The following is a 22,952-nucleotide window of genomic DNA, read 5'->3' on the forward strand; positions in this document are numbered from 1 at the left end:
ATTGAGCATGGTCTGCTCGAATTTATGGTGGATGAAATCCAGGTAATAGAATGGTCAGTGATGAATTAGACATCAAATGATAAATACTGCTGCTAGCCTGCTAAATCTTTGTTGGCTTGTAATATGAACTATACATACACATCATAGCTGAATATAAAAGATGTAATAGCTTATCGAGGCAAACGTGCTGGCAAGAGTTTGAGAAAAGCGATGGGCTATCCTTACAAATAAAGAAGAAAGATAACAGAAGTTGAAGTTTTATAGGACAGAACGAAATTATATCAGTTCTTTTAGTCAGAAACATCATTGTGATGTTTTGAAATAAGATGAGTAGGTAAAAGGCAATAAAGCCCTTGAAGGTTAAAAATGAGTATAAATGAATAAGGGGTATTATAGTAATTGAACAAAGAGTTGATAAATATAAATAGAAAAGAAAATAGAAGAGGAGAGCTGTGTTTTAAGTGTGAAAAACTGACGGGAGAAGAGAAGAAAAAGGGAAGAAGAAGAAGAGAAAAGAGGGAAAGATAAGGAAATGAGAAGATAATTGGAGGAAATAAGTTTAAAGGTAAGATTATGTATAAATTTGTGTTCTTTACGCCTTAATTTCTGTTTTGATAAATGTTAGGGTTTTGAATATTGTGTTTTGAGTTTGATTGATGAATTAATTGGAAGGTTATGGGTTGATTGTTGTGGATAATTGGTTAATTAGTTGATTGTGAGAGATTGGAGGTAAAGATGATGATTTTGAGTTATGATGTTATTTGAATGGTGAAATTGTGTTAGAAATCAGGTGATGACAGTAGGTAATCTGTGAAATTCTGGGTTTGAGGTTGAAGATGACGAAAATTCAATTTGGTCCCTCAATTTGTGAAATTACAGTTTGGTCCCTAAACTTTGGGAAAATTATAATTTGACCCTTAACTGTATTTTGAGACTCTGGACAGTGTTATTATGAGGTTAAGGATGATGAATCTCAGTTTGATAATTGATTTGGAATATTTTCAGTTTGGTCCCTCAAATTATGAAAATTACAGTTTAGTCCCCAAACTTTGGAAATATTACAGATTGGTTCCTGGGGCATAAATTGAGGTTCTGAACAGAACTGAGGATGATTTAAGGGCAAAATTCCAGTATAATTAGGAATATATGATATTTTCAGTTTGGTCCTCCAATTTGACAAATTACGATTTGACCCCTAAAATTTTGATAAAATCACAGTTTGGCTCTTGGGGGATAATTCGAGATTCTGGACAAAGATAAGGATGAATTATGGATAAATTTCAGTATGGTTATGTATTTACAGTTTGGTCCAGTTTTGGTAAAATTACGTTTTGATCCCTGTTTTGGATAATTGTTGTTTTAGTCCCTAAACCTAGGAGACTAAACCTGGTTTTCATTTATGCATTGGAATCTTTTATTTGTGTTTCTTTGAGTTGCTTTTAAGTATATTTCATATATTTATTGTAGGTTCTTCTAACGATCCTCAATAGATTTTTCGGGTCTTTCATCTGACATTCCTTTTAGTTCTATATTTTCCGGGTGAGTGGGATAATCTTTAATATGCATATATGATAAGTAAATATGTATGTTGATTATACAATGAGTACAACTAGTTAATTTCTTGAATATTTATATATGTTGCTTATTTTCCGAGTACTCATTTATTCTTGAATTTGCATTCGCAATCTGTCGAACTAGATTCTATTTGATATGATATACGTTTCTCTAATGATTCTGTAAATATCTATTATGCCTTGATATCGGACTTGTCAGTAACTCCATGCTAACGGAGAGTAGTTAGCCTATGTGCACATAGTATTCTGTATACCTAGCTGGTGAGAGAGGCATCAGCCTGTGGCGACTGATCATCCCACAGTGGTCACCTTCGGGTGTCATCTGGTCACCTTCGGGTGTCATCTGGTCTGGTCACCTTCGGGTGTCATCTGGTCACCTTCGGGTGTCATCTGATCTCTGACATGTATATGTAAGGGGTTTACATGGTTATCATGGTCTATGGTGATCCTCTTGATTATATGGTCTATGGTGATCCTCTTGATTATATGTCGATTGTGTCGGTACGGCTTTGGGGTATGACACCCATCTTCACTCGTCTCAACCCTAAGATTGAAAAAAAAAAAAATTCTTCTTCAAAGCTTATGTTTCTTTTCTTTCTGTTATATTGTTACTTCTGGTAGATATTCTTTATCTTTTACTCTCTTTTTTTCGCATCATTGAGGCTCTAGTGTTGAATCTTCATCTAGTGTTCTGCCTTCTTCCTTATCGAATTCATTTGAATAGTTCTTCTGCATATCTGTATTGCATTTAACTTCTGAACTATAAGTATGATTTCAGCTATATCAATTATTTTCTTACTCCGATTCTTTTCTGCCACCAAATCAGTTATTTCTACCTCTAGATGATTTTCCTTGACGTCAGTTCCTTCTTATGCAATGAAGTCTTTGTGGCCATGAACTTTTAAAATAGATTCAAAAGCCGCTTTGCTTATTCCATATTCTGGAGTTTGTAATTTTAAGGCATTATATGGGCTTTTGCTTTCTTTTACTTGGACTTCATTTATACTATCCTTTTGTATGCTTGTATTGAGTTCAACCCCAAATCCTGAGTTTTCAAGCTCATTGGTTTCATCCTTATGCAAACATGTATCTCCTATTATCTTTGGTGGAGATCGATTTTATGGATCGGCTGGTATTTTCACTTACACACAATCTTTAATATTCTTAATAATCATTTCAGACTCGCAATCCAAAGAAATGTCATTGCCAATGTCTAAATTTGCTCTTCTAAATTCTTTTCTGGGACAATTTGACTTGAAGTACTCTCATCTTATTTTAGTGCTTCAAACCTTGAGAATTATTCATGGATATTAATTTTGGATCATCCTTGATTTCTTTTTTCTTTAGTTTCATCAGGAGTTCCACATTCTTCTTATAGTACCTCATTTGGACTTTGATTTTGTATATCTTTGTTATATTAAAGCTTCAATTGAGAGATGTCATATTTCCTACGATCATCTTCTTGCAAGGATATGCCTTTTGTTTTTCTCAAATAATCTTATAGATACTCCACATTCTTATTTTCTACATTTCTATTAGTTGTTGTTGAAATTCCTTGCTCTTTTTTTTATATGACTTCTGAAGAATTCTAGTCAATAACAATTTCATTTATTGTGGCTTCAGCACCTAGAGATTCAACTATTTCTGAGGATTTCTCATTTTTCTCTTTTAATTTTGCTTATGATTAGCTCTTCAATACCATGACTTTTAGATTCATAAATTAGATCTGAAGCCTTTTTATTTTTATGGCATCATCTGCATCTATGTTTTCTTTAGCCACTTGCTCCCTCGTTATGTTTTCACAATCATTAATTGAAATTTGAGATGTCAAGTTTAAGTAGGGTATCTTAAGTCCCATGTTATCTTTGAATATTTTTTTTGTTGTTCTTCTTTGTTTTTGAACATGTTTTTGCTTCAATTTCAAGAGAAGCACTATCATTTGAGGTAATATTAGAAACCCTATAACAACTTTTCATCAAGCTAAGCTTCTTCCAAGTTGATTTTTGAAGAGATATGATTTGGGATAAGTTGTTTGAGAAAATTTGATTCAAGAGAAATTGAAGGGTATGTTGTTTGATTTTGAGGGATATGAATTAAGAAAAGTTATGCATGAGATATTTTTATTCAGTGGATATATCAGAGTGCGCAACGAAAGCATGGTGCTATTTATTGATTTTTGAAGTGGACTCTAAATGATAGTTTAAGAAACACAATTTTAGAGATAAGTTTTAAATAATTTATTTGATCATGATGGTAAGACTTTGGTTCTTAAATTTTAAGTTTCGAGGACGAAACTTTTATAAGGTGGGGAGATTGTGATGTTTTGAAATAAGATGAGTAGGTAAAAGGCAATAAAGCCCTTGAAGGTTAAAAATGAGTATAAATGAATAAGGGGTATTATAGTAATTGAACAAAGAGTTGATAAATATAAATAGAAAAGAAAATAGAAGAGGAGAGCTGTGTTTTAAGTGTGAAAAACTGACGGGAGAAGAGAAGAAAAAGGGAAGAAGAAGAAGAGAAAAGAGGGAAAGATAAGGAAATGAGAAGATAATTGGAGGAAATAAGTTTAAAGGTAAGATTATGTATAAATTTGTGTTCTTTACGCCTTAATTTCTGTTTTGATAAATGTTAGGGTTTTGAATATTGTGTTTTGAGTTTGATTGATGAATTAATTGGAAGGTTATGGGTTGATTGTTGTGGATAATTGGTTAATTAGTTGATTGTGAGAGATTGGAGGTAAAGATGATGATTTTGAGTTATGATGTTATTTGAATGGTGAAATTGTGTTAGAAATCAGGTGATGACAGTAGGTAATCTGTGAAATTCTGGGTTTGAGGTTGAAGATGACGAAAATTCAATTTGGTCCCTCAATTTGTGAAATTACAGTTTGGTCCCTAAACTTTGGGAAAATTATAATTTGACCCTTAACTGTATTTTGAGACTCTGGACAGTGTTATTATGAGGTTAAGGATGATGAATCTCAGTTTGATAATTGATTTGGAATATTTTCAGTTTGGTCCCTCAAATTATGAAAATTACAGTTTAGTCCCCAAACTTTGGAAATATTACAGATTGGTTCCTGGGGCATAAATTGAGGTTCTGAACAGAACTGAGGATGATTTAAGGGCAAAATTCCAGTATAATTAGGAATATATGATATTTTCAGTTTGGTCCTCCAATTTGACAAATTACGATTTGACCCCTAAAATTTTGATAAAATCACAGTTTGGCTCTTGGGGGATAATTCGAGATTCTGGACAAAGATAAGGATGAATTATGGATAAATTTCAGTATGGTTATGTATTTACAGTTTGGTCCAGTTTTGGTAAAATTACGTTTTGATCCCTGTTTTGGATAATTGTTGTTTTAGTCCCTAAACCTAGGAGACTAAACCTGGTTTTCATTTATGCATTGGAATCTTTTATTTGTGTTTCTTTGAGTTGCTTTTAAGTATATTTCATATATTTATTGTAGGTTCTTCTAACGATCCTCAATAGATTTTTCGGGTCTTTCATCTGACATTCCTTTTAGTTCTATATTTTCCGGGTGAGTGGGATAATCTTTAATATGCATATATGATAAGTAAATATGTATGTTGATTATACAATGAGTACAACTAGTTAATTTCTTGAATATTTATATATGTTGCTTATTTTCCGAGTACTCATTTATTCTTGAATTTGCATTCGCAATCTGTCGAACTAGATTCTATTTGATATGATATACGTTTCTCTAATGATTCTGTAAATATCTATTATGCCTTGATATCGGACTTGTCAGTAACTCCATGCTAACGGAGAGTAGTTAGCCTATGTGCACATAGTATTCTGTATACCTAGCTGGTGAGAGAGGCATCAGCCTGTGGCGACTGATCATCCCACAGTGGTCACCTTCGGGTGTCATCTGGTCACCTTCGGGTGTCATCTGGTCTGGTCACCTTCGGGTGTCATCTGGTCACCTTCGGGTGTCATCTGATCTCTGACATGTATTCCACTACTTTATGATAATATGTTTAGTATGTATATGTATATGAGGATATTTCCACTACGTTATGATAATATGTTTAGTATGTATTTGTATCTGTATCTGTATATGTCTATGAGGATAAACTTCCACTACTTTATGATAATATGTTTAGTATGTATATGTATATGAGGATATTTCCACTACGTTATGATAATATGTTTAGTATGTATTTGTATCTGTATCTGTATATGTCTATGAGGATAAACTTCCACTACCTTATGATAATATGTTTAGTATGTATATGTATATGTATATGAAGATAAATTTCCACTACTTTATGATAATATGTTTAGTATGTATATGTATATGTATATGAAGATAAATTTCCACTACTTTATGATAATATGTTTTAGTATGTATATGTATATGTATATGAAGATAAATAGTTTTACAAACTATTAATATCTAAAATATCTAAAATGTATATTAATTATTATTCCCTCACTGAGTTGGTTGAACTCACCCCTCATTCTTAATATTATTTCAGGTTCTTAGTTTCTGATAGCAGGTGAACCTTGTTGAGTGTTCCTGCTTCTTCAGTTTTGGGTCGGTATGCCTTGCTTATCTTTCAAGGCTGTTTGATTCGATGTCTTAGGCGCTCCACCATTACCTTGTTTTAATTAAGTTTGGATTTTTGACAATGTAATGAGTGTTATGGATTATTGTTTTTGTTTTAATTACTGATGAGGAGTTTTAAACTATTTTTTTGGTTTCATCAGTTTTGAAAAATATAATATTTCTGAAGATTATGAAATGCTGCGTATTTTTGAATAAATTATTCTTTTGATATGTCTGTTTTGAGGCTTAGCGCGGGAGGGGTGTCCTTCCGCCACCGCTCCTGCGTTGCCGGTCACGGACCCGGGATTCGGGTCGTGACAATCATGATGTTGACAAAGGAAGAAGTCATTTTCTTGAAGTCCTCTTTTCCTGAACCAAGTGCCACGAAAAGAAAAATGGACCTAGCTACTCAAAGCAAATGACTGTACATTAGGAGTTCGAATTGAGCGTGGAAAGCATTATAAAATTTTGGCGTACCCTTTGTCACCTGTTCTTACTTGAAACTCTTCCTACAATTCTCTGTTTTCCTGGCCGATCAGTGGAAAAGGAGTGGCTCGCCTGCCAAAATGAGATTGGCTAAAATCTCAGAAAATTTAAAGGCATGGAGAGTAAAATTGGTTGTTTAGATTCAAAGAAGTCTTAATTAGGTTTTACCAATCTCTAAGCAACTTGTTAGAATCTACTGGAAAAATGAACAACCTTCCAAGCCTTTTCTTAAAAATAATGGCAAGTACAGTTTTTTTTTTTTTATTTATAAAGCTGTAAAGTCGTTTGCATATGATTTAGCAACATTACATCCTTGGAGACATTACTTGTATCCTTGGTCTAGACGGGGTCCGGAACTTCATTTTCACGATGCATAACTAAACTGGTCACTTGCTCTCTCTTGATCTGTTGAATCTGGAAATTCTTGTTTCCTGGTGTGGTAGGTACATTTTCCTACTACTAAAAACTATATGTTTTTTAATTATTATTCTTTTGTTTATTAGGTCAATTAATATATCTTAGATCAACCCTGTAATTAAAAGTGTCGTTATGGTTAAAAAGTGTGGTAAAAACTTAAATGATCACAGTTTGATATATAGGTGCTTTTCAACTTCAAACTTCCATCCATCTCCCATAGTCTTGAAATTGAGACGTTAAATAACCCAGAATCCAGATTTTTCAACAGATAACGTATCCTTATAAGACACTGTTAGTAAGACTAGTAGGTGTACAAGTTCCACCACATGCCATAGCTGATAGTCCTGGAAGTTTCTCCTTTATATAAGCTTGTGACGATTACATTCCAGGGGCTGAGTTGCCTACAGGATACAAGGAGACAAATGATCCTGTGGCAGTCACGTGACTTGAACACCTGGTATGCTTATTGTGTTAATATACTGATGAGGTAACAAAAAAAATTCTGTTTAGGAATCATATTTATATATTGAATAATCAGTTAATCTCTTAATTATATAATTAGTAACTAATATTTAATGCCTGGCAAGTTAAAATAGTTAGTACCTACAAAAGTTTTTTTTTGATAAATTTAAAAATCTCTTATACTTAAGTAAATATATATATTTTTGCGATAAAATATTTATATTTTAAAGAGATAGACTTTGAGAATATATATACTAAAAAATATTGAGAATAAAGAGATTATGTATCCCTATCTTTAAAGAATTTATAATATATTTATAACCCATAAATCTTGTTATTTTGTGGAAAGGAGGGGCTGAAATGTCATTTTATCATGATAGTTTTAAAGAGAGATAAATATTTCTTCCACCTCATTAAAAAGATAAATATTCATTATACATCATTAATGAGGGATAAGTTGTAGGTCATTTTAAAAACTTTTATACACTTAGAAGTGTAAAGAGATGAATGTCATTTTATGTTAAGAATCACAATAAAAAACAAGTGAAGTTTTGTGGTTCAATATAAAATCTAAAAAGATTATTAGTTCTGCATTCATCTAGGCTCGCTCGAGATGTTGAGCCTATGAATATCGGATCTGACAGCTTGTCAGACCCACATGTATTTGGGTTTAATATGTAACTATGCCCAAAAATATTGGTTTTGTAGCTTGTCAAACTCACATGAACATCTAATAAGCTCGTAGTTGAGTTCAGGGATATTGGATTTGATAACTTGCTAGACTCACATGTACATGTGAGTCCAGGAATATTAGAGTCTAGAAAGATCATCAATTCTATATCCATCTAGGCTTTGTGAGATATGGAGCTCAAAGATATCGAATTTGATATTTTATTAAACATATAAATACTTAGACTCAATACATAACTAAGTTCAAAAATATTAAATCTAATAAGTTATCAAACTCAAATATACTTGGAATTAAAATATTGAGCTATCATGATGTCTTTGATCATTTTAAACAAGCAAAAATCTCTCTCTCTCTCTCTCTCTCTCTCTCTCTCTCTCTCTCTCTCTCTCTCTCTCTCTCTCTCTCTCTCTCTCTCTCTCTCTCTCTCTCTCTCTCTCTCTCTCTCTCTCTCTCTCTCTCTCTCTCTCTCTCTCTCTCTCTCTCTCTCTCTCTCTCTCTCTCTCTCTCTCTCTCTCTCTCTCTCTCTCTCTCTCTCTCTCTCTCTCTCTCTCTCTCTCTCTCTCTCTCTCTCTCTCTCTCTCTCTCTCTCTCTCTCTCTCACACACACACACACACACACACACACTGACACATTATATATTCTCTAGTTTTAGTTTATTGGGTCCACTGGTGACGTGGCATCCACTCCACTCCTAATGTTTCTTCTCTCTCTCTCCATTCCATTCTTCATCTCCCACTCTTTTTACCCTCTCATGACTCCATCCTTTCCTTTTAATTCTTAAGCGATTGCCTACACACTCGAAAGCTGTCCTTTCCTTCCTCTCTAACCTAATAGGCCATAACTTTCCATCTCTACAAGATGGCCACAAAACCAGCTGAGGAGGCTTTAGACATGCTAAAATACCAGGTAAAGAAGGCTCTTATATGTGTGTGTGCGTGGACGTCCACCTACTCCTAGTACTTTCTTTCATCGTTTCTAGCGTTTTTTGTTTTCGCTTTCTGAGTTCATTTCTCAATTGTTTTTTCAGACATGGTTCTTGAAAGTTTCAATCCACTGTGAAGGATGCAAGAAGAAAGTTAAGAAAGTTCTTCAAAGCATTGATGGTATTATGTTATATGTTCTATTCAAATTAAATACTTGATTCTTTATTTATATTCGATTTGTAAATCATTAATTCAATATCAACTTATTGTTTGAATGCATCACTTTGCGTATTCTCTTTTATTCTTTGACCAGGTGTTTACAAGACAGATGTTGATTCTCATCGGCATAAGGTTACTGTAACTGGCAACGTGGACGCGCAGACTCTTATCAAGAAACTGGTGAGATCAGGAAAACACGCTGAGCTTTGGCCTGAAAACTATGAGAATAAGGAGAAAAGGTCTGGAAAATCGAAGAACAATGACAAGCAGAAGAGCCCAAAAGATGTTCAAGAAGTTGGTAATGATGGCCATCATCAGAAGAGTACTCCAGCTGAAAATCCTGAGACGGACGCAAAAACTAGTAGCGGAAATGGCGGTGATGATCAAAACTCAGATGCTGAAAGTGATGATGCTGGTGAAGAAAGTGCTGCTCCTGTCGCTGCGGGCGCCAGTGGTGATGGCAGTGGTAAAAATAAGAAGAAGAAAAAGAAGAAGAAGAAAAGGCCAAACGGCAATTCTAACAATGGCGCCAATGGTGCTGAATCAGCTGGTGGTGTACCGGCTGATACTGGTTCTTCCGTAGCTGCTCTTTACTCAGCTCCTCCTATGCCCTTGATGATTCAAAGCCCTCCCCAACCGCATGTATACCCGTATCCGCCAATGCATTACCCACCTCCTCCAGCTTATGGAATAAATTACAGAACAGCATATCCTAGCGCCAGTGAGTCCTATTATACACATCCCATTCACGATCATATTCACTATTACCAGAATAGATACCAGCCACCAGCTCCACCCTCCGATCCAATCAATGAGTACGGTGATGATGATAATGAGACCGGATGTTCAGTGATGTGAAATATTTGTGATGTGGGGTATACACAGGAAGTTAATTTAAACTAGGTAGCTAATATAATCAAGTATCTTGTGCGGGGAGGTGGGGAGATTAGTTTTGCAACATGCATGTAACATCAATGAGAAGTCAGAGGAAAGCAAGGGAGAAATAAAAAAGGGCTGTTATGGGGTTCAAGCAGTTTAATGTTTTGTCTTCATAAAAAATGTTGTCTTTATTTAGCTTGTTCGCTGCTTTTGGTTTATACTTTATATATAGCCTTTTAATGTTCGGTTAATTTTAGGTTTTTGTTCTGTGTGAAGGAGATATTTGGTTATTATCAATAATCATGCTACTTACTCATGGAAAAGATACAATGATGCTGAGTAGGAATAGAGTGATAACTATATTGAAATAGAAGTGATAAGAAAGTTGAGAAATTTAACTAGCTATTCGGTCCATTTTAAGATATAATATATATTATTTTTTAAAATATTTTCTTAAATAAAAGATTTTTAAACTTTAAATTTATAGAGATCCATATTATTTTATGTTTTATTTTTATCAAATAAATAAGGATTATGAGATTCGAACTCGTGACCGCTTGATTATCAAGATTTTGATATTATATTTTAATGAACTAATTTAGCAAAAAAAAACTTAAATTTTAGTGAGATATATATATATAAATCGGGGTAATTGGAGGAAGTTGCTGCCACACTTTCGACCTTCTACAGGTGGATGTTTTCAAGACAGTTGATATATGAAGATTTGCATTTTCCAAATGGATATTCCTATACGTGCACCGTCTTTTGCTTTCAATGCGTTCAAGGGATACCAGCAGGTTCCCACTTTTAACATGAAAGCTAGCTTGCTTGTATGGTCGGTTTTAGCTTTTTCTCGTCCTTTCTAGATTGCATACTGGCAATTGGGACCATCAAGTGATCGGCAATTCCTTTTCTCAATCGTCGATAGGATTAGAATTTCCAGTTTGTGTGATATATAATGAACTTGATTGATTACATAGATGATTCCATCACCCTGGAGACCATGCATTCGGGGTAGACGCATTCTCTTAATTATTTAGAGGGTATTTTTTATGTTCCAAAATCTGATTAATTAACAGGTAGAGATTGAAAAGCAGCTTTCACTGTCAACTACTTGAAAATGAAGATGCTTTGCGACAAGAAGAACCTTGAATCCCAAGCATGATCACTTTGGGAACCCATATCCTCCACCTTGACTTCTCCTTTTAATCCATGGTGGACTATACTTGCTCCCGTGCATATCGTGAAAGGAAAAGCATATACTATCAGCAGTTACCTATTATTTTCCACCACATGAAAATATTTTCATATTGAAATTCGAGGATCTAGATCTTAAAAATATGAACGCACAATAGTTATATAACTAGCCATTTAAATAGCTTTACTACTACTAGAAAATCATCAAATGCAAACGGAATTACCAACAAAATAAATATTATCGATAAATTATAATTATATTTACCGACATAAAATGACTTTATCGTTTCCATCAATATCCACAAACGAGAAATTTCCATTCGTGAATATCAAGAGAATTATAATTGAAAATCAAGGAATGAAAAAGAAATGAAAATATAAGGTGTCAGTATTATAGACAGAATTACCAATAAAATATAACTGTCGCTAATGTTTGTCGGTGAATTCATCGGTAGACAACCCCCCTCTCCCATTTCTTCTTCTTTTTCTTCTTCCTTCTTCTTCTTCTTCTTCTTCTTTTGCAGAAAACAACACCCCTTTCCCCTCATTTTGTTACAAATCAAGCTCCCATCATCACAAATCTGGTGACCTCAACACTCGGTCTGTTAGTATCCTTGTTCTGGTCTAATTTTTTTTATGATCCATCACATCAAGTAAGCAAAACTATTTATTTTTTTATCGTAACCTATTTTGATGTGAAATTGTACCTTAGATTGCTAATTTGAGGTTTTGAAAAAAAAATTTCTTGAAAAACTAAAATTATTTGCAATTTGATCACCCCCACTCTATATTTATAACGAGATACAAACAAAAAATATAAATCACAATGAAATTGATTAATCCTTTTAAAAATTTGCAAGTTTTATCAAGAATTTAGTGTGAAAATCACTGAATCATATAAAAAGAAAGCTAACAATTGGTTTATATAGTATATAGAAAATTGACTTTTATTTTACTTAATGGACCTACACTTAATAGGTAGACATTAACACATTAAAAGCTCAAAATAACTAAAATAATAAATAAAATCTAATTCAAATAACCTTTAAATGTTACATGCTATATAATAAACTAAAACATAAATAAATAATAATACAACTAATTAATTACAACAAGTTCAAAGTTAAATTTTGTAATTTAATGATAGAATTGAAGCCAAACTTCAAATGAATGTTCTCCCTGTTCCTGATAAATTATAATGTCTGCCGTATGTAAATATAAAGGTGTGGATGTCTGTTAATAAGAATAGTAGTCAAACTTGATAAAATAACTGCAGAGGCAGGGAAAATATCGTGGAGCATTAGCTAGGTCGGACATGGAAGAGACAAAGTAAGGATCTTGATGTGAAAGAAAGGAAATGAACACGGACGGAAATGTTAGACTATTCATGATCGATAAAGAAAAAGGTTCAAAGAGAATCATTGTAGTCCAAAGGAAAATATTGCTAGCTTCTAACCCCTGCAATTATGAAGTGGCTGTTTTATTTTGAATATTAAAACAAAGATTTTCTCAAATAGTAAGGAGAGAAAAATATAGAGGACTAGAATGCCAAAGTGATGATGCATATGGTTTTGATGAGTCAATTGGATCAACTTGTGTATATCTCAACTAATCTTATAATATAGCCTGGTTTATATCAAATGTTCGGATTAAAAATAAATTAATAACTTTTAATTTAATTATTTATTCGTGTTTAAATTTTAACAAGAGGTTTCAAAAACTTATTTTTTACGAGGGGGCGGTTGTCTGCCGGGTGGTGTTCAAAAGACCTCAAAATTAGACCCAAATGATGTTATTCATGCTACTTTTGTTTTTTTTTTTTTTATTTCCTAGTTTATTTAGGAACTGCATTGATTTTTCCTTTGTTTTTATGTTTTCTAGTTTGTTAGGTCTCAGTCTTAAATTTATTTAAGGAGATGTAAATATTTTTTTAAAAAATACTATTTGAAAAGAAAATAATTTATAATAAAAAATTAAATTAAACTTTTTATATGGTGATCTATATGATAAAATTCTATATTGTCTGTGTATGCTGTCTTTTTTATGGTAGATTATGTCAACCTCACTGAGGCTGTAGAGATTTTGCTAGAAAGGCATTCTTATCAGATGATTGAATGTCATTTGAAGCTTCATATATATATCCCTAGTTTCAATAAAGATTAATTGAGGGTTGAGGAATTTGTTGATTGGCCTCCTAATTGGTTGAATTTGTGATTAAGATGGACATCTTTTTCGTGGTGGAAAAAAAATCCAAGATACTTTATAAGGGAAAGATTTCATCCACTAGACTAGATCATAGGTGGAAACCAAAGGCTATTACTTGCGTTAATTTGCAAAGTCTAGTTTTGAAGTTTTCAACTCTGTAGTTACTAAAATTATACAATCATTTTTTCAGAAGGTTCCTCGACCAGCTTCCTAGAAGAAAGTTGGATTTTAGCGTAGTTTTTTAAATTCAATACCTGATTTAAAGCTCGGGTCATGAGTTTTGTCTGAATCATAAGTTTTGATCGGATCATTGAATCATCGGATCATAAATTTTAACCCGATTTAAAGTTTTGTCGTTTTGGTTATAAATAAATAAATAAATAGTCAATGGATTGCAATCAGGTTTTCAACCGAGTCTTACCAGGTCAACATGCCGAGTCACCCGGGTTTTTGACATCCCTTATTTTTTCTTAAACCTGGCTCTATTCTAGCCCCAATCATCCAGGTCTTGGGTTGACCCGCTAGACAGGGTTTTAAAACTATAATCAAAACAATATCGTTTTGGTTTAAAAAATAGTCAACGAATGGCAGCCAGATTTTTAACCGGATCATTCAAGTTTTTGATTTACCTTATTTTTTTCTTAAATCTTACCCCGTTTCAGTCTCGAGTCGACCTACCGAGTCAGACCAGGTTTTAAAACCATGGATTTTAATAATGGCTCTAGCTAATGATAGCGTTTGTGATTTCGATAAATCCTTTTACGCAGGTGATGGGAAAACCAAAAGTGTAACCCTAGCTACTTCAAAAGTTTTGTAAAGGAAGAGCGATGAGGATGACAATTTAGATAACGAATCTGATGAGTCTAATAAAGATGATGCTCCTGGAGAGAATATAGTCATTGCTTCCAAAAAGGCCATCCTTTATAGCTAGAACAAAAGAATCTATCAAAAACAATATCATATTGAAATTTAGGCGCTAGCTAGGTTTAGAAATTCTGCATCAAAATATCTTTGTTGAATTAAGATTTAAGATACTTGGAACAAATATTGTATTCAAAATGTCTATTCCTTTGATACAGTCAATTTTAATTTCTGCAGAGGGACGGGGCACTTTCTTAATTATTATTATTATTATTATTTTTAGAATTTGAGGAGTTTTGAACATATCCAATGCATACTTAGGGATGGTAAACCCATGAGTCAGGTTGTGTGTTATCCATACCCAAATTCAAATTTAAAATAACTACTCGAACCCGACCCAAAAAAGTACGGATTTTTTATACTCAAATCCAACCAATCAGTTTCGATACCTATGGGGTATTCATAACCCGAACCTGAATGTTATAATTTAGAACTATATGTGTAATTTTAGATTTTTGTTCCGTGTAAAAGGAGATATTTGGTTATTATCAATAATCATGCTACTTACTCATGGGAAATGATACAGTGATGCTGTGTAGGAGTAGAGTGATAACTATACTGAAACTTGAGAAATGATTCAGCATGGACCTTAAAATGGGGCATTTGCAGGAAGTTGCTTCCATACATAACTTGATGATAACGTTGTATTCAAAATGTCTATTCCTTGTTTAATACCTGACAGTTAACTCAAAATTCGAACTTTGGAAGAGTTTCAGGTAAAGCCTTCAATCTGTCAACGCCACAAGCCTAACAATAATTTCTATTCTTTCACATCAAACCTGATCATTTCTCAACTTCCATGTATCTTTCCTTTGTAGGATGAAAAGTAGTTCTGGTTTGAGTCTTTATTGAAGCTTCTATTTTTCTCTGTGAACCATGAGATTTGACACTTGAAGCTATCTCAGCATTGCTTTTTTCTTTTCTTTTCTTTTTTTGAGGAAGAGGGGAAGGGAAGAAAGCCTTGGATTGCCTATGTACTGCTTTGAGGGAATATAACCTCAAATTTGGCACCATTTTGAATTATCCTGACTTGGCCTCATTTAGAGCTTTGCCTGAGTTCAGGGAATAGCGAGAAGGGGTTTCCACTCAGCTTTCTCTCACATATTAAGCTTGTCGAATCACTTTTTCTGGGTTAACATTTGTACTTCAATCTCAGGTAGTTCTTAGTACCCCAACCTCGTGTGGGCAGATTGTGAAAATAAACATGTCATGTCAGTATGGTTTGCACCTAGACATTCTTTATTCTACATGAGCTTAACCTCGAGTCTCTGGATTATGATACTATATAATTGAATTTTGGCAGCTCTTGGCTTTTACAGTTGAAAGGTTTAAACTTTAAATCCTTTGACATTATCTCTCATAACACTTAGCATGTTTACAGGCTAGGTTAGATGGAGAAGACATAGGCTATGGTTTTAATCGAGATCTCAAACTTATCAGTGAGGTCCAAGCCCCATCTCGCAGTGTTACAAGATTCTTTTATGCGGCGTTCTCAGCAGCTGCAGGTATTTCACTGTTGTTCACAATTCCAAGGCTTTTTCGTGCTATTAAAGGTGGTGGTGATGCCCTGACCTCTGGGAAACTGCTGGAAATGCTGCCACCAACACTGGAGGTACCTTTGTCTCTCATACATAAAAACTGAGTTGGATTGATCTATACTGTAGTTGGTGAGAGAACCTTTGAATTTAGTTCTTTTCCTCTGTTTACTTGTATAATTGATGAGTGCACTGAATATGATCATTGACTGACCCTTGTAGCTTGGTTCTAAAATGACTAAGGTTTTGAATCAGCAATCTGCAGGCATCATAGTTCTTGTGGCATTATTTTTCTGGGACAACAAGAGAGGGGAAGATCAACTTGCGGAGATTACAAAAGACGAAACTCTGTCAAGCTTGCCTTTGCACCTTTCCACAAATCAGGTTGTTGAACTTGTCCAGCTTCGAGACACTGTTAGACCAGTTCGTAACAAAACTTTTTTGTTTTTTACCCATCAAATTACATACATTGTGGCCTCATAATTACAAACTTAATCACTACAAAGTACTTTCCTGCACTTTTTCGCTAATGTCTGGTCTAAATATATGAACAGATAGCTATGAAAATATTGCCTTGTCCTCCATTCTAAATAAGGAAAAACACCATCTGAAAGTGCACCATAATATTGTATCGTGTTACTTTCTGCTGTGTTGAAGTGATTGAAACAGTTAAGATTGTTAGCTCCACTTTTACTAGCCAGCTACGTATCTCACTTTCATAACATTTTGCAGCATCTTATTTTAGCATCCAAAATATTATCTGTTTAATGCCCTAAATTATGTGGCTTGGGTTTAAGGTGGTTTTAGCAGGGAAAGGAGACCGTTTCCCCGGCCATGCAGAAAGCTGAGAGGTTCAGAACTGAGCTCCTCCGGCAAGGTGCTCTTTTACTTCCTGTTATTTGGGGTGAAAGCAGGGCTCCTGAAGTAGAGAAGAAAGGGTTTGGTGTTCCTCAAAAAGCAGCTACTCCTCCTCCTTCTACTGGGGTCAGATATAAAGGTTCCTTGAGTGTTTCTTTCTTTCGCTCCTAAGGATATGTGGGGACAGTATTGCAGCTTTTTTCCATTAGTATGCTGTCAACGTCAGGTTCATTTTCTAGGGATTTCTTTCTCGCTATTCCCAGCCTTATCTCGTTTGGGATCGAATAGCTTAGTAGAACTTTTGTTCCCTTTTTTTTATATCTTAGCTTTGATGACACCATGGTAGGAAGATTTCGAGAAATGAACTCATTCTGTGATTGCAAAATCAAAGTTGAAAGCTGAGATTTGATTTAGAGTCTAGGTTGTGTCACCAGCTGAATGGGAAAGGTCATATGCTGCTCAATTTGTATTCATCTTTCTACCGTCACAAAAGTTAGACTGTAGTTCATTTTTGAAACAAATGGATATTTGACTTCTTGTACTTGTTGTCATTTTTAGGTTCTTCATGTAAGCATTATGCCAATTTACTTATCCTGGGATCATACAATTTTGTACCTTTCATGATCATGGATGAATGAATTATAAGCAGAAAATTGTTTGTCTCGCCTTACTGTTTTTGACTCCTGCTTAACTTGTAGATCTTAGTTTTCTTCCGGTTAGTAAGACTTTTTTAATTTATTTAGGCGGGTAAGGGGTCGACAGAAGTCTGGAGTTTCTCCTGGTGAGGATGTCTACGTGATACTTCACCTTGATGGTCGAGTTCGGAGATCAGGGAAAGTAAGTGCTTATGGTATCATTCGGCGTGCTTAGTGGAGATTGTACTATTACCAGGGAAGTCTGGAATTCATCAAAATTATTCCTGTCTTTCATCAGTTATCCAGCATCGGCATTTGATGTTTGTAAAGCATCTAGCTGTTGAATCCATGTTATCTACCGATTTCGCAATTCTTGAGCTACCATCTGACTGGTTTATGTCAGAGCAGGACTTCTTGAACTGTAATTAGAATTTACAATTTCTCGTATTCTGCTATCGTCGGTGACTCCTATTTCTCTGCAGGGCATGCCTGACCGGCCACAAATTGTAAAGGAGTTGCCACCAATAGAAGCATTCTTGAGCAAGCTGGAAAGATAGCAGTCAGTGGTTCTGGCAATTCAAAGAATTTTGAGGGAAAACAAAAATAAGCACGTTCTTTCTGCCTCTTTTGTGATCGATGTTGTGATCTGTATACCATGCTTGGTGATATCTCATTGTGACATCTCTGTTATAAAAGTGGTTTTACTGGAAGAAAGTTTGCCGCATTACAGAAAACCTATAATCCATTTATTTTTTCTAATTATTGTGAATTTTACCATGCAAATAATTAAGAGAATGGAGATACAGATATTGTTGACTAGAAAGTACTATGGTGGTTCACGTATTCTATCGTACAGCAGAGCTTCTCGGTTTTATTTATTTATATAATCAACTTCCATTCGGATCATGATGTCCCAAACGCCACGCCTTGCCTTTATTAACCCTTTGTTTCTTGGATTCTTGAACAATGTTCTCAGGGAACTGAGCTGCTCATTGGCTTCCAAGATTTGAATGCACGTTCTGCATCATAAATAATGTAATTTCGTTTCTCCAAATATCGGTCTTTGCAAATCAGGTTTCCCAGATTCCTTTTGGAGATGTAGAAAGATCTGAGTAAGAATCCACCAAATACATGATAATTATTGAAAGGGAAAAGCAAGATCCGCAGCTCGTACTGGTTGGGACACTGCAGTATACTTCTCTTACATTCATGAAGAACTCAACTTTACTCCAATGGCCACTAGATTTGTTCTTGGTGAGACTCTTTCTCAAGCTAGGGTTCCATCTTAAAAGATAGACTGTTGCAGTGAATTTCCCAAGTTAAGACACATTTTCTCTGTCAATTATGAACTGGACATGAGCTGCAGACCTCAACTCTTGGCAGCACGTTTCATTTGTAATCGTTTAACCGTGTGTGTATGCTCAGGGAAGTTCTCAACATACGACAAAATGGGTGATGGCATATTCTTCGTTTTCTTCCCTTTCTTTTTTTTATCAATTTCTCCTAGTAGGTATTGAACGGTTCAAGAATTATCAGATTTTCCTCATGCTAGTTAGAACCAGTTTGAACTTGTTCCGTGAAAGGAACGAGCCTGGTCAAAGATTTGACTTCACCTATTATTAAAAAATTCTCGATTCTCGGGTTAGGTTTTGCTTCGTGTTCCTGTGCTGATTATTTTATAGTCCTTAGATTTGGACGTTTGGGTGGACTTGCACCGTTAAGTTTCATGAAAATTTAGGTTTTTTTTTAATTTAAAATTAATTTTTATTTTATTTTACGTGATAATATCAAAAATAATTTTTAAAAAATAAAAAAATATTATTTTAATAAATTTCTAAATAAAAAATTCTTTTAAAAACAAATTCTATTACAATTCCAAGCATGTTTTCCGAACAAAAAGGGAAAGGGCAGCAACATCCATCTAATTGCAGAACTACCATGAGCACCATGTTTCCATTTCGCTTAAAACTTGTTGTTAAGAATACATAACTTCCGTAAGTACCAATTATTGCAATTCATTATTAACCTAATTAATAATTATGAATAAGCTCATAGACTAAAGTCAATATTTTAAATGCTTTTGATATATAAAGATGTCAAAATCATCAAAAATAAATAAAAATAAAAATTAATTTTTTTTCAATTTATATGCACTTTTATAAAGACATGTACCTATCATGTACCAAACACATTAAATAATGAATAAAACAATTTCATATTCAATTGGTGATGACGAGGCCAGGGTGTCATATTTGTAAATAATGGCAAGATTAAGGTCATTTTTCTTCACAATGAACCACTCGTAACCAAGTTGCTGGCCAGCTTTGTTATTAAATTACGCTTCTGTGAAGAAGATGCAGCACAGGAGAAAAGAAACATAGAAAAGAAGCAAGAGAAAACAAAGAAGAAAAACAATGGCCAATTCCTGCCGCTATCTCTTCCCCGTGTTACTCCTTTCAGCTCTGATCATCTCTTCATCCACCGTCGATGCGAGTGAAGACCACAACCTCAACTGGGTCCCAACGAGAGCCGGAGGATGCCAAGGAACGGTGGCAGAATGCATGGGAAACGATGAGTTTGAGATGGACTCGGAGATCAACAGGCGGATATTAGCGACTAGCAACTACATAAGCTACGATGCTTTGGGGAAGAACAACGTACCATGTTCCAAGAGAGGTGCATCCTATTACAATTGCAAGACAGGTGCAGAGGCCAACCCTTATAGCCGTGGTTGCAGTGCTATTACTCGCTGCCGTAGTTGAGTGATTTTTTGTTTTTCTTCTTAAACTACCACCGCAATGTTTTGTGTATGTTATGTAGTTTGTTTAATTGTTGTTTTTTCCTTTTGAAAATGGTCAATCTTGTTTTTTCTAAATGAAATGTGAAGGGTCACATATAAATGCAGCAATTTGTTTTTCCATTGATATACATGGCCATGTCCGCGTTGCTTCCTGTTTTTCTTCTCTGCTACTTCCCATTTCCTGGCTATCTTCTTGTTTACTAATTATACAAGTTGCAAGAATTTTTGAGGGGTTTAGTTTGTTAAACCATGACCATTTGGGAGAGTGAGAGGACATCATATGCTTGATGTTCTTCTTCTGAAAGATGCAAGGGAGCCCTTGGTCCTTCCATTTCAATGTCCATTGTTATGGTCAAGGCATGAGAAAAATTATAACCGTTGAATAGCCTGTTTTTATGGCTTCAAAGCGTTGAAACTAAAAGGGCAATTGAAAGAAGACAGTAGTTGACAAATCTCCCCACGCCGTGAATTCTATGATTCGAATCTCTCAGTTGACAAAATATCAGCCGTTTGCAATAGAGAAAGACCTGCAGTTCTGCTAATTGTCGGGGATTAAAGACCTGTAGTTCTGCTAATTTCTCAGGTCCTTGCCTGCAATTTTCCTACCAGGAGAAGAGTATCTAATGAAAAACATTAAGCTGCAAAGCAGAATAGATATATAACAAGTATTGTTCCAGCAAAACCTCCAAAAGGTGGAAACTTGAAAAGCCTTCCTAACTGGAAGCTCGTGCAAATACCAGAAATCAAATTTCAGGCAAATTAGGCAGTGCGGATAGGCTCAGACTTGGTGGTTCACCGTGATCAAAAGCTCATGTACAGATAAAAAAACACTCAAGCAAAATTAATAGCCAGTCTAACCTTAAGTAGTGCCATTATATAGGATAATGGCCAGCAATCTTATAGCAAGTTACAGAGTACACATGATGAAACCATATTAAATTAGAAGGCACAAGCGGATTAATTTTCAATCGCCATACATCATCCCAAACTTGTAAGCAAATTTCTTCTACACAAGTAACTATTACTGACCACGAGAGGACAAACAGGGCTAGGAGCAAAATACAAAGCACAAATTTAGATTTCTCGCAACATAAATGTTGAGAAGTCAGCATGAAATTAAACTTGTCCTTGGATTTCCACAGAATACGTGCTTGACTAATTTTAAGCAGAACCTTCCTCTGTCTTAAACTTGGATGGAGCCAATGGAGATGGAGAACCCTCAACTCCCATTTCTTCTCTAAGCTCGTCAATGCTTTTCTCCAAGTCATCTATGCGGTTTCCCATTTCATCAAGTGCATTGAAGTCAAGGAAACAAAATAAACAATGTCCATGGACCCATAAATAGTGAAAAGCACAGACAAGAATATCAGACACCTTTTCTGCATAAAAGATCATAGTATACATGACAGGCACCTCCCATTAATATCAATCACAGAGCAAATTAGAATATGTCTGTTCGTACCCCATGTCAGATTCCCACCCCTCCAAATTAGAGAAGTAAAAACAATAGTAAGGATATTCTTCGAAACAATGGAGTCCGACATTGTTTGAAACCTACTTTGCTGCCAAAAAAAGATTCATCAGCCAGTACCGATAGCATAAGCTAAAAGGAGAAGCGAGATCTAAATGACAACTCACCATCTGCTGAAGAAGATGTTGGACCTGAAAAAGCCAATACAATTAGGTCAGAATTATGGTTTAAATATAACATAGGTTCATCAAAAAAAAAAAAACAGTCCCATCAAATCATCCTTGATTGGCTCCGCTAATTTCTAGAAAGTACGTTTCAAATTCGAAGGAATAGCAAAACACAAGAAATTTTAAAAATTAGAAACCATATCAGCCAAACAAACCATTGCTCAGATTTTTCATGTTCCAACTTCGTTAAAAAAAAAAAGAAAAAAGAAACAGAGTCTAGAGTATTTTTTTTGTTGTTGCAAACCAAGGATGAATTGAGTATTTAAAGCGACCATTCAAAATTCAAAAACATGGAGAACGTTAAGGAACTCACAAAAGCAGTCATGTCGGCAGTGCTTTGCTTGGGATCCTCGGAATCATGTCCTTCCTGTCAAAACAACCAGCATCTCGATAAACAACATTCTCTAACCTAAAACTAAAGGATAAATCTTGCCGTAAATGAAAATAAAAAAAAAAATTGATTAGCTTGATAGAAAAAATCTGATCAAGCACCAAAAGCTACATTTTGAAAATTAAATTTTCTGAAACCCTAAAACCATGCAAATCAGAGAAGGTAAGAGTGGAAAGAGAGGGAAAACGAAGTAACCATTGCTTGCTATGCTGGTTGGTCTCTGTCTGCACGGTACTAGAGTGGCTGTAATGATACTAGTACTGATAGTATAAAGCACTGAGCGTTGAAGGAGAAACAAGGAGAGTGAAAATGAAAGGAAAAGGAAAAGGAAAGGCTCGCGTTTATCAAAAATTTTCTTCTGGTGATGATGATTAATTTACCCATATGCCATTAACAAAATTTGAATTTCAAATTTCAAATTTAGCAAACCGGCTAAAAGACCCATCTGCCGGTCCCCTCGCAAAATCTTCTCTCTC

General features: G+C 34.7%; 3 protein-coding genes and 2 long non-coding RNA genes across 5 annotated transcripts; 4 read left to right on the forward strand and 1 right to left on the reverse strand.

Moving 5' to 3' along the window:
• Positions 1-326: 326 nt before the first annotated feature.
• Positions 327-6,389, forward strand: LOC133681837 (uncharacterized). Its single transcript, XR_009836567.1, has 3 exons — positions 327-565; positions 1,468-4,146; positions 5,049-6,389. It is a non-coding gene; the product is annotated as an uncharacterized LOC133681837 (long non-coding RNA).
• Positions 6,390-8,946: 2,557 nt separating this feature from the next.
• LOC133683175 (heavy metal-associated isoprenylated plant protein 36-like) lies at positions 8,947-10,511 on the forward strand. Its single transcript, XM_062106717.1, has 3 exons — positions 8,947-9,121; positions 9,243-9,318; positions 9,452-10,511. Exons 1-3 carry the CDS (start codon positions 9,074-9,076, stop codon positions 10,213-10,215), a joined length of 888 nt encoding a protein of 295 aa, XP_061962701.1. The 5' UTR covers positions 8,947-9,073; the 3' UTR covers positions 10,216-10,511.
• A 4,669-nt stretch (positions 10,512-15,180) lies between these two features.
• On the forward strand, positions 15,181-17,615 carry LOC133681470 (uncharacterized). The gene is made up of 2 exons (XR_009836523.1): positions 15,181-16,171; positions 16,350-17,615. It is a non-coding gene; the product is annotated as an uncharacterized LOC133681470 (long non-coding RNA).
• Positions 17,616-19,897: 2,282 nt separating this feature from the next.
• LOC133683150 (rapid alkalinization factor-like) lies at positions 19,898-20,515 on the forward strand. Its single transcript, XM_062106682.1, has one exon. The coding sequence runs from the start codon at positions 20,002-20,004 to the stop codon at positions 20,347-20,349; it is 348 nt and encodes a 115-aa protein (XP_061962666.1). The 5' UTR covers positions 19,898-20,001; the 3' UTR covers positions 20,350-20,515.
• Positions 20,516-21,241: 726 nt separating this feature from the next.
• On the reverse strand, positions 21,242-22,909 carry LOC133682106 (heat shock factor-binding protein-like). The gene is made up of 5 exons (XM_062105370.1): positions 22,672-22,909; positions 22,399-22,452; positions 22,026-22,049; positions 21,907-21,949; positions 21,242-21,679 (listed from the first exon to the last, which is right to left on the reverse strand). Exons 1-5 carry the CDS (start codon positions 22,672-22,674, stop codon positions 21,549-21,551), a joined length of 255 nt encoding a protein of 84 aa, XP_061961354.1. The 5' UTR covers positions 22,675-22,909; the 3' UTR covers positions 21,242-21,548.
• Positions 22,910-22,952: the final 43 nt, after the last annotated feature.

Source organism: Populus nigra, chromosome 2 (genome assembly GCF_951802175.1).
Source record: "Populus nigra chromosome 2, ddPopNigr1.1, whole genome shotgun sequence".
NCBI lineage: Eukaryota > Viridiplantae > Streptophyta > Magnoliopsida > Malpighiales > Salicaceae > Populus > Populus nigra.

Excerpts from the sequence above, each read along its gene's own strand:
- LOC133682106 (XM_062105370.1), bottom strand. Across the intron at positions 21,950-22,025 it reads AACATCTTCTTCAGCAGATG|CAAAGTAGGTTTCAAACAAT; the intron begins GTGAGTTGTCAT and ends TTTTTTTGGCAG. Across the intron at positions 21,680-21,906 it reads GGACTCCATTGTTTCGAAGA|TTGATGAAATGGGAAACCGC; the intron begins ATATCCTTACTA and ends ACTTCAATGCAC.
- LOC133683150 (XM_062106682.1), top strand. The coding sequence starts at position 20,002 with ATGGCCAATTCCTGCCGCTATCTCTTCCCCGTGTTACTCCTTTCAGCT.
- LOC133683175 (XM_062106717.1), top strand. The coding sequence starts at position 9,074 with ATGGCCACAAAACCAGCTGAGGAGGCTTTAGACATGCTAAAATACCAG. Across the intron at positions 9,122-9,242 it reads TAGACATGCTAAAATACCAG|ACATGGTTCTTGAAAGTTTC; the intron begins GTAAAGAAGGCT and ends TTGTTTTTTCAG. Across the intron at positions 9,319-9,451 it reads AGTTCTTCAAAGCATTGATG|GTGTTTACAAGACAGATGTT; the intron begins GTATTATGTTAT and ends TTCTTTGACCAG.